This window comes from Hyaena hyaena, unplaced genomic scaffold, assembly GCF_003009895.1.
Source record: "Hyaena hyaena isolate Hyena2069 unplaced genomic scaffold, ASM300989v1 scaffold_182, whole genome shotgun sequence".
NCBI lineage: Eukaryota > Metazoa > Chordata > Mammalia > Carnivora > Hyaenidae > Hyaena > Hyaena hyaena.
In genome coordinates this window covers 1,318,773-1,329,622 of record NW_024080814.1, presented here as the reverse complement: position 1 = coordinate 1,329,622, position 10,850 = coordinate 1,318,773, and the positions used below count along the sequence as shown (strand labels likewise).

The 10,850-nt window shown below is 40.3% G+C and overlaps 1 protein-coding gene across 1 annotated transcript in view; it reads right to left on the bottom strand.

Annotated features, from left to right (window-relative positions):
- Positions 1 to 869: 869 nt before the first annotated feature.
- The window catches only part of TM7SF3 (transmembrane 7 superfamily member 3), a 37,232-nt gene continuing 27,251 nt past the window's right edge, over positions 870 to 10,850 (bottom strand). The window contains exons 7-12 of the mRNA XM_039240846.1: positions 9,800 to 9,886; positions 8,109 to 8,189; positions 7,350 to 7,502; positions 4,669 to 4,766; positions 3,715 to 3,877; positions 870 to 2,461 (exon numbers count right to left, since the gene is read on the bottom strand). Coding sequence (XP_039096777.1) covers positions 2,199 to 2,461; positions 3,715 to 3,877; positions 4,669 to 4,766; positions 7,350 to 7,502; positions 8,109 to 8,189; positions 9,800 to 9,886 — 845 coding nt within the window. The 3' untranslated portion in view covers positions 870 to 2,198. The remainder of the gene's footprint in view (positions 2,462 to 3,714; positions 3,878 to 4,668; positions 4,767 to 7,349; positions 7,503 to 8,108; positions 8,190 to 9,799; positions 9,887 to 10,850) is intronic.

Below are 10,850 nucleotides of genomic sequence, written 5' to 3'. Positions count from 1 at the left end.
TTTCTAAAGTGTATTAGTTTGCTAGGGCTGCCATAACATATCAAACTGGGTGCCATAAACAAATTTCTTTTCTCACCATTCTGGAGGCTAGAAGTCCAAATACAGGGTTGGTTTCCACTGAGGCCTCTCTCCTCTGCCTGCAGAAGGCTGCCTTCTCACGGTGTTGTCACCAAGCCACCAGCAGAAGACAGCTGAAAATAATCAGTGACTGACATTTTCATCATGATAGAGCATAAAGCACATTTGAATGGGGCATCAGGCATCCCAAATGGCATGGGCACAATTATTGATAAATATTCATATAATTGGCTCCTTGGTCAAGAATTTCCTCAGTTATAAAATATAAGAGATCAGGTAAGATAATCCCTAAGGTCTGTTTCTGGTCTAACAATCTAGCAATTTCCTTGGAAGAATCAATTTTCTATCCCAACCTTCTACTGAACACTGGTCCACTAGTTAGCTGCTGTGATTTAGTAATCTGGTAGCTAACGTGTAACAGGTTAGCCAGAACCAAAACATTTAAGGAATAGTATAACTAATTTTCTGGTAATACTACTACTTTTCTTCCATTAGACAAACCTGAAGTGCTAGTAACCAACACAAATCAATCCTCCAGAGACATCAGCTTTCTTCTAACCAGGGATATAAATTTAACACATTGCCACAGATTTCCTTTATTTCCTATTATCTCACTTAGGCTTACATTGAATTTTTAAAATAAAGGTTTAATTCTCCAGATTAAAGTAATTTTATACCCATGACATTTCTGTCATGACTTCACTGCTCTGGTAAAATACAGCTGGTAAAAAATTTTTGTAAGAATAATAATGAGACTTTTTAGGATTTTTCTTCAAAATAGGTATTTATTATTTAAAAAAATTATACAAACTGGCTTTTTATGACTCACAAATTATGAAAATTTTTTAAGTAGTTTGTCTCAATCCTCCAAAAAGTGTGCTCTGTCTTTACAGTCTTCAGTGGTAGTACATTTTGATGGTACAGAAAATGACTCACAAACATTCCATACAACTGGTCAGAATGTATAAAGATACGGTAGAAGCCAGAACCCCTACAGTAATTTTAAAAAATTCAAGGTTAAGTGTTACTGAAGTTACATAAACAGGGTTACATAACAGTAAACACCTGTGTGTAATTTTGCAAAGGAAAAATGATTAGTTTTGGACGTTTTCGCTTTCTATATGTTTAGTTTTATTTCAGCCTTTGCAAAAACACTTACATGCAAAAGCTGAAAATTTTCCAATTATCTGAAACTCTAAAAACCTATCGTTACTTTGAAAAAACTCTTAAAAGCAGCTTTGTTTAAATAGTGGTTAACTCACAAACGTGTATGCAGCCACCACAGGTACGCTCATGATGACTCAGCTGTGGCGGAGTCACCAGCTTCCAATCCAAGGCAGGACCAGACACAGAGGAAAGGCCAAGAGGAGCGGGGACGCATTCCAGGGCATCCGGGTGCTTGCGTGGGGGGAAAGGGTCAAAAGGGAAAGGACTTTCCACACAGAATCCAAGGTCCTAACTAAAAATAGCTCCTTTAAATTCCTTAATCCTTTTTGACTCTCTCCCTCCTCATCACTAAGATACAGATAGTACAAAGTCTAAAGACAAAAGAGAAAATTTTTGAAACTGTATTGTTACATCAATGCTAAAAACAACCAATTTAGCAGAAAGAACCACAAAATGCAATGTTAAAAGGTTTCCTTACTAAAGGGACTATAGATTAAGGTAGGAGCCAATTGGTTTCCTAAAAAAGAACAAAATGCACTTTTAGACATCAGATGTCAACACTATTTTAAAAGGCCTTTAAAGAAAAAGACCCAAGGCCGTTATATCCATATCAAAGTTTTATTATCTATATAAATTGACCTATTTTCAAATAACTGACATAATTTAGTACTTAAATTAGCATCATAAGCAATAAAAGGCAAAAACAAAGTGCCTACTGAACTTACACACTTTATGATTGATATGGTATTTTACCACAACTCAAACAAAAGAAGGGTACCTTTTGATAATATATCAATAAGGACACCACAAAATTGTGCAAAGCACAGATAACGCACGCCTGTGTTCTTATCAGACTTGCCCCGGAGATCGCTGAGGCAGGCTGGGCAGACACCAGAGCGGAGGCAACGCAGGGGCTGTACTTCACGATCACACTGGCTGAGCCTCTTTGGCATCTACAGAAGCAGGGGTGTCCTCTCCCCGGCCGGCTGTTCCTTCTGGAAGAGCTCTTTGATCTGAGCTAATCGGCCATAGAGCCTCTCTCTCAATGGAGGGATGTGGTAGCTAGGGTCCAGAACGTTCGTTACTCTGCGCTCCCTCTCTCGCTTCCATAACTTGTACGGGTGGGGAGGAAAAAATGGTCGCCCTCTTTCTCTTCGAATCTGTAAGGTAATTCCACTTACAGCAAGCATCCCCCACACTGCCAGGATAATAAAGTCTAAAAAAAAAAAACAGCAGAAAAGCAGTTTGAACTCTTGTCTTTTAAAACCTAACATAGCTCTTAACATTTAACTTTTCATAGTTTAAATCTGTGTCATTCTTTTTCAGTACGATTAAGACTTTCTGGTGAGTTTGGCCACACGTGTATTTCCTCCCTTAGAAACCAAGGAATAAAAAAGGAAGCTTCGGTCTTACATCTTATAAGAGGAATTTTCTATGATAGGCATTTGAAAGTCCAGACTGGCTGTAAAGAAATCAGTTGTTTGGATCCTTGGAACGCCAGCACTTTAGAGCAATGCCCACAGTCACAGTTGTTTGCTGTGTTTCTCTGAAGGGGGGATGGGGAGAAGGCAGTCGTCTAGATCCATCTCACGAACAGACATCATGGCGCAGATGGCCCCTTGCTCTCTCTTCCTCTCTCCACTCAGTATGGGGCCCCGCCACACTCACAGAGTGGATACAGAAATGCGTGAAGAGATTCAGCAAACTGTAACTGAGCTTCCGGTACAAAGCTTGGCAAATTACATGTCTTGCATGTAAAATTTCCAAGACAACATGGATTGTGAGGTCTCTAACCAGCAACCTCTTATCCAATGAGGGCAGGCTCAGGAGAGTAGAGGGAAAGACAGGGCATGATATCATGACTGTGCTTAAATATCTTCCAACTCTAAGATATGCTTTTCCATCTTCCATATTTCTGAAACCAATATATCTTACACTCATTGTGAACATTTAATTTAGTCAATATTTTTTCTTCAAAAAGTTAATGGAAAATGTTTAATGATAGAATCTTAAAACTGCGGAAATGGTTAACACTTACGGACTGAACATCACTTTTTCACTTTCAATTAGCAAATGACATGCTTCTTTAAAGGAGGGAAACGAAGGAGTAACTTTAAACATCAGGCCGTCATTCTCATCCCTCATCCCATCCCCATCTGTAAGGTGCCAAGCAGCTTTGTTCTCAGAATTTTTCTCCCAAGTGGGAATCTGACCACATAACCTAAGTAATCCTAGTTGAGAAATTTCTTAACAGTTCACTCAGATTTTGAGAAGCGTGAACTTCAATCACCTTACAAGTTGAAATGATTTCCTCCTGTGACCCCTCGTTACCATGAACAGAAGGCTCCAATAGCATCTGTGGGGCGGGGCTGTCTTTTTGTTTCAATCAAGTGACCAAGTGCCCCGGTTGGCACAGGCAGGCCAATAGTCCTACTTGACTATCACTCCGGTTCTTGGATTTAGTCTTACCATTAGTTTGAAAAGGCGCCTTTGTGAAAGCGATGTGGAAATCCATGTTGAGCGCTCTCTTGAGTACGTTCAAAGCGATGTGAGAAAGGCTTGTGTACAAGTAACTGTCAAAGGCCAAGACCACCGAGTAGGAGCCAACGAGTCCACAGGTCAGTATGTTCAGCTGTGGAAGAGTGGAGTTTAGGCCTGACCTCTGGTAGCACAAGAAATCAGACCGAAGTCTCATTCCTGGCCTCAGTCACAGGGAATCACTTCTCCCTCGGGGCACATGGCCCAGGATCAAGTCTCTGAGCTGAACGAAGGCGACCTGGCAGGTTAAACTGAACACCACCTTCAAAACCCACAGTGAGTTCTCAAGACAAAACCTTATCATAGAAAATGTCTTCCCTGTGAAAGAGCCTCAGCAACAAAGTCTAATTAGACAAAGAATGCTTCTTTGGAGAGACCGCTGAAACTAAGCATCCAGGGACGCCTGGGGGGCTCAGTCGGTTAAGCGTCTGACTTTGCCTCAGGTCATGATCTCACAGAGTTCGTGGGTTCAAGCCCTGCGTCGGGCTCTGTGCTGACAGCTAGCTCAGAGCCTGGGGCCTGTTTCGGATTCCGTATCTCCCTCTCTCTGACCCTCTCCTGTTCATGCTGACTTTCTCTCTCAAAAAAAAAAAAAAAAAAGAAAAGAAACTAAGCATCCATCAGGCTGTGAATTACAGGGCGCCCAACCTCTCTGCTCCCACTGTATATGGACAGTGGTGACCTGCCTGCTCCACTTGATGGAAAATACCCTGATCATTATAATCAGGACTTCTGCTTTCACAGTAACGAGCCTATTTAAAATGAATCATCTCATGATTATCCTCTAGTTCTCCCCACTAAATAAAACATGCAAAATGGTGCAAGATGTGAACAACTGAAGGCCCAGGCAATATAATGAATGAACCTCATTGATGAAACACTCACTATTCTTAAGCAGCCCATGAAAACTACTGGAATGAGGACAGCTATGCAGGAGAAGGTCACCCAGAACACACCATCATCATGAAAAATCTTCAGGTTTCCTGAAAAAGCCAGAAGAATTCAGGAATTAACAATAGGTTTGCCAAGTTCCACTTCATTTTCTCAACATGTGAACACAGACATACTTCGAAGATTTATTATAACAACCAGGGGATAGGCTAGCAATTAGAAATGAATTCTGACTTTTTTGACTTAACAGCCAACACAATCCCCTTTGAAGGATGTGTCTTAAAAGGTCACCAGGTGGGATCAAGCAGGTAAATGCTCTGCGCTTATTCCCAGGGAAATGTGGAAGAGTCTGGACTAAACTCTTCCATTCATTAGCTGTGACGCTGGGCCTCACTTTCCTAACCCATAAAATAAGAAGATTGAATGATTTTGTGTCCAAGCTCCAAATCACCCTCTCTTGCTCTAGGTTTCTGTCGTTCTGTGATTTCGTACTACAAAGTAAGAAGCGCAAGTAACTGGCATGCAGAGGTAACTGTACGAAATCCCACCCAAAATGAGCAGCAAAATCCTTTTACTAGATTTTTTCCATCAGTGCATTCCCTGCCCATCCACTGCAGATGAGAACCTCTGACTCCTCATGCACTAGGAGCTAACCACTTACTGCACTCCTACTGAGCCCTTCTCCAAAATGCAGCACACCTGGGGTGACCCAGGAAGACTGTATTAGAACTCCTATTTATCTTAAGGTCAGATGGCAAGAATATAAGCCGGACCCCTATTTAATACAAATACTGACACCATCATTCAGCCCAACTAGAAGCGGTCCTATATCTTAAGACCCATTAATCCCAGAAGAGGAGGAGTTTTGTAGTAAGAAGATTTGACCTTGGGACCCCACATTCTCAGAAGGTGAACTGCAGCACACTGCCTGGAGGTGGATTTGTGCATCATATTCTGTAGTTTAACTATATTAACCTTCACAAAATACACATGTAGCTTAAAAAAAAAAAAGAGTCAAGGAATCAGGGATTAAAAATAGCAGTTGTGATGCAAGCATGTGAAGACCAACCCTTTCAGAGTATAAGCTCATTGCTGGCTACATAATGAGGCAAAAACAGTAATTTAATTAGATTTGAGAAGTTAACCAACATTTTAAAAATTTTAATGCTTAAAAATAGGAGTTTGCATCCACCAGAAAGCACTGATCCCCACTGTCCTTCAGCAATGAGTTCATAAACAAACACATTAACTATTAAAAATTCTAACCAATCATCCCCCCAACCATTAAGAAAAGAAGGGAAGGGAGCTTATTAAGTAGTTTACTTAGTGCTTTTAGAATAGGGCCCCGAATCTGCATTTTCAACAACCCTCCCTGTGAATCTGTCCTTTAGCCAAATCTAAACATTGCTATTCAGCAGCAGACTGCTGGGAATAGCAATGGGAATCTATGGGAATCTATGGGAAGGTTTGCTAAAAATCAGAGCAAATGGATTTGGAATGGTCAGTAAACAACAAGTTTTCAATTCTTTCTGATCTCAGGGAAAAAAAAAATCTTCAGAGAGCCAAATGCACTCTGTCATATCACACATTCTTAAGAGATGGCAGCTTCTTATATTCTTAAATCTAACATTTCCATCAACTTTAATCTGAGGTTGATATATGAAAGAACTAAACATGATCACAAAAAGGAAACAGTTTGTAAAAGAGTACCTTAGAATATAAATACTCCTTTTTTTCCTGCATTTTTGACCACAGGAAATGTAAGTTATTATGCAACCACAAAGTGAAGGGTAGTAGAATATGCCACTTGGCATGTGGATTATTTTGAGCTGAAGGCACTCAAGACCCAACAGAGTTAGGAAAAACTTTTATTACTTTCTTAACTGCCCAGAAGAATTTAAATAGGGGATCCTGGCCCAGGGAGAGAGCAATTACCAGAGATAACTATTTTCTCTGAAATACTTAACTGCCTGGCAGGGCAAACATCTGATTACCAAATATCTGCTCTTCTTATCTTATCTTCTTGTGAATCGCACCCGCAACCCCCACGTCTGAAATCCTGAGCGCCCACCCCATGCCTTAGCCCCAGAGGACATGGAAGTCTCAAACTGCCTGCCTTTGGGTCTCATATTTTTCTGGGGCTGCTGTACCTACAAAATTAAATTTGTTTTTCTCTTATTAACCTATCTTATGTCAATTTAATTATTTTACCAGCCAAAGAATGTTAGAAGGATAAAAAGGAAATTTTTCCTCTCCTACAAAAGAGAGTTAACTTACAAAAGTTAATCATTCTAAAAATTGATAGAAACTGAATTAGTTTAAAAAAAATCCCTGGTGGGGCGCCTGGGTGGCTCAGTTGGTTAAGTGTCAACTTCAGCTCAGGTCATGATCTCACAGTTCATGAGTTCAGGCTCCACGTCGGGCTCTGTGTTGACAGCTCAGACCCTGGAGCCTGCTTCGGATTCTGTGTCTCCCTCTCTCTGACTCTCCCCTGCTCATGCTCTCTCTCTCAAAAATAAAGAAAAACATTTAAAAAAAAAAAAAAAAAAGCACAAATTTCCAGAACTCTACAGGTAGGTCCCCAAGTCCCTGATTGGGCAGTAGTTGGACCTAGAGAGCCCAAATAAAGGTCTTTCAAACAAAACACTGAACACAAAACATTGCACATCTCCTACCCAGGAGAGCGAAGAACATCACTGAGGAGATGAGGAAGCCCAGCACTAGTCCAACACACAGCATGCACAGCAGGAGGATTCCAAATCGCCACCAAGCAGCCACCAAGAAAATCCCACCAACACTCCCAGCGACGGCTGTCAGGATCAGACGAACTGCACAGAAGGAGAGGAACTGTTTGACCAGAGGCAGCTTTTCCTACCACATGCTTTAGACACACAACACTGGTACCAGATCTAGCCTTAGCCTTTCTGTAGGCCAGGCACTGAGGATGTGTCATGACCAGCACTGGGGGGGAGGGCGAGCTGTCCAGGGAGGGCTGGTCTGAGCTGTGGAGTCCAGCAGGTGAGCTGGACAGGTGTGGCTTGGCACAATCTACAAACAGGGGCTAAGGAAGAACGGGTGACAAGCATTCTGTTCAATGGGACAAGGAAGGATAGGTTTTATTTGTTTTAAGGTAAAGAAAATCTTAATATTTTGATGGTTATAAATCTCGTATCTTCAATACACTAGATAGCTGGAACACAGGTTTATAGTCAACATGGCCCTTCATTTCCCTAAGTACCAAGGAATTTACCATGCAGATTAAAAACCCAGGGGAGAAGGTCTAAATGAACAGTCTAGAAAAGATGTCTCCAGTATATGTGGCCCATTATTTACACGTTAATAGGAGGGCACACACAATACTGGTCAAACTACAGAAAGAAAGGGGGAGTGTGAACACAACACCTTCCCAATGAAACTGTATTATTTTCACTTACCATCGTATTTAATAAGTGTCAATCTTGTAATCAGTATGTAGAAGAAGACTCCCATGAAGATAAAGCCTATGAAAAACAATTCTAGTAGCAAACCACCAGAAAAAGAAAAAAAAAAATACAAACTATGGTTTAGGTATTCTTTTTTACAGTGCTTTTTAAATTTCTAACCTACAAATATATGCTTAAGCTCCCAGAATTTACACATATTAGGACATTTGGAGGAAAGAAATAATTACCTGAAAGACAAGAAAAATTTAGAACTCATATTAAATGAATGCAGTGTTAAAGTACTAACTCTTGGATACGCTCCTCCATAGGGATCAGTTTTAACTGGTAAGTTGTTAACTGTTAACTTCCCAGCTCACTCTAAAATTCTTATGCTTCCCACTGAAAACAAGAAGAGTATACTTCTGTCATTGTGTCTGATCTGAATCAGATCACACTAAATTTGTTACATGACCAAAAATAAAAAAAACATTCTAAAGCAAAAAAGTGACTTTTATGCCTTCCTTTAATTCATCCTTTTTTTGTTCAGGATGAATAATTAATCACTGTCTTCATCCACTAAAATACCTAGTAATATCTTTGGGACCTTGAGCAAGTTTAAAGAGTTTGAGATCAGGATTATTTTCGCTCTTCCGTTGATGCTCCATTATACTCCTTGCTAATGAATTAGGATTTTTTTTTTAGTAATTAAAAGCACTGTTACATAGAAGGCAGCCCAAAAATTCAAATCAATTCAGTGAGTGTAATTTATAGTCACCCCTCTTATCCGTGGGTTCTCTTTTCATGGCTTCAGTTACCCCGTGGTCCGGAGGCAGATGATCCTCCTCCCGAGGTTCCTCGGAAGGTCAAGAGTAGCCTAACACCGTGTCCCCTACCTACTTGCATCCTACACCTCGCTCATCTCATCATGTCGGCATTTTATCATCTCACATCAGCACGAGAAGGGGGAGTGCAAGACAAGAAGATTATGTTGAAAGGGGGAACCACAGTGACATGACTTTTATCACCACATATTGCCATAATTCTTCTATTGCATTATTATTGTTAACTTCTTCCTGTGCCTAATTTATAAATTAACCTTTATCATACGTACGCATTATAGGAAGAAACATAGTATACAGAGGGTTCAATTACTGCCCGTGGTTTCAGGCATCCACTAGGGTCTTGGAAAGTATGCCCCACAGATGGGGGAAGGGAGGGAACTACGGAATTTCACTTCCAGAATGGTTTTCACCGAGGAGATGGTGGAGCTCCTGTTCACAGTCTCAACCTCCCAGGACTAAGCAGACATTTCAATCTCCGTGTAATATGCCACAGACCTGCAGCCTGATTTATAGGAAACACCGTCAATCACCATTAGACAATGCATATATCTTTACACAGTGTCCTGATTTCCAACCTCAGTTATGTTTAGTTGGCTCTCTGATCTCCCTAGGAATTGAAGAAGTTTGCTGTGCAAACCCAATCTTGTTTCCCTCTTAATAAGAGGCAGTTATACTCATTAAGAGAAAAAATTAAAAAGCATGGCAACTAAGTAAAATCTTCACTGAAAGAACCCCAGTCACAAATCTATGAAGACAGCTGGAGATAAGCAGTTACTTAATCTCCTTAGAGGTCATAAATCCCCAGCAGAATTTAAGCAAAAAACACCACAGGGCCTCTAAACAGCAACTATTTCAAAATACCTGTTTTCCAGAATCTGTGTCCAAAGAAACAAATGAAGAGACCGAGCAGCGCAAAAAGGGTGAAGAACACTTTGGTTGACACTCTTCCTAAAAGTAACAAAAATTTAGTGTATAACAGATCCAGTGTAATACTGGTATTTAATTACTAGAACAAAGCTTCACAAAAAAAGCAAAGTGAACTGACAATAATTTATTTCACACATGTATATTATAAACTTACTTTAAAAATACCCTTGCCAGCCCTAACAATTATTTTATGTGGGCAAAGGTCAATGCTACTGATATAACCAAAAGAGGAAGCAGACAATATATGCTTCCTGACAAGGTATGCAGCTCTACTTGTGACATATTCATGGGCCTGTGTGTGTGTGTGTGTGTGTGTGTACACATAAAACAAATAGTTCTGTTTCTTCACAAACTGCAAGAAAAAAGGACAGCAATAGGAGGGTAAACTAGGGATAAAAAAGAGATTTAAAAGACATATCAAAGGGCACCTATGTGGCTCAGTCGGTTAAGCATCCAACTTTGGCTCAGTCATGATCTTGGACTTTGTGAGTTCAAGCCACGTGTCGAGCTCTGTGCTGACAGCTGAGCCTGGAGCCTGCTTCAGATTCTGTGTCTCTCTCTCTGCCCTTTCCAGCTCGCACTCTGTCCCTCTCTCAAAAATAAACATTAAAAAAAAAAATTTTTTAAGACACATCAACTAAATATGATATACAGGTCTCATCTGAAACCTGATTCAAATTTTAAAAAACCCTGAAAAACAATTGGGATGATTGGGAAAATGCAAATACTGGGTGTCAATTTGATGCTATTAAAAAATTATCTTCAATATTTTTCACTGAAACTTGTGTTGGTGATACTGTGGCTATTACATCTTTTTTAAAAACAGTGCTTATCTTTAAGACACACACACACACAGAAATTTGTGAGGAAAATGATGGCCAGGAATTTGCTATTAAGAGAAAATCCAGGGGCGCTTGGGTGGCTTAACTGGTTAAGCGTCCGACTTTTGCTTAGGTCATGATCTTGCGGTTCGTGGGTTCGAGAC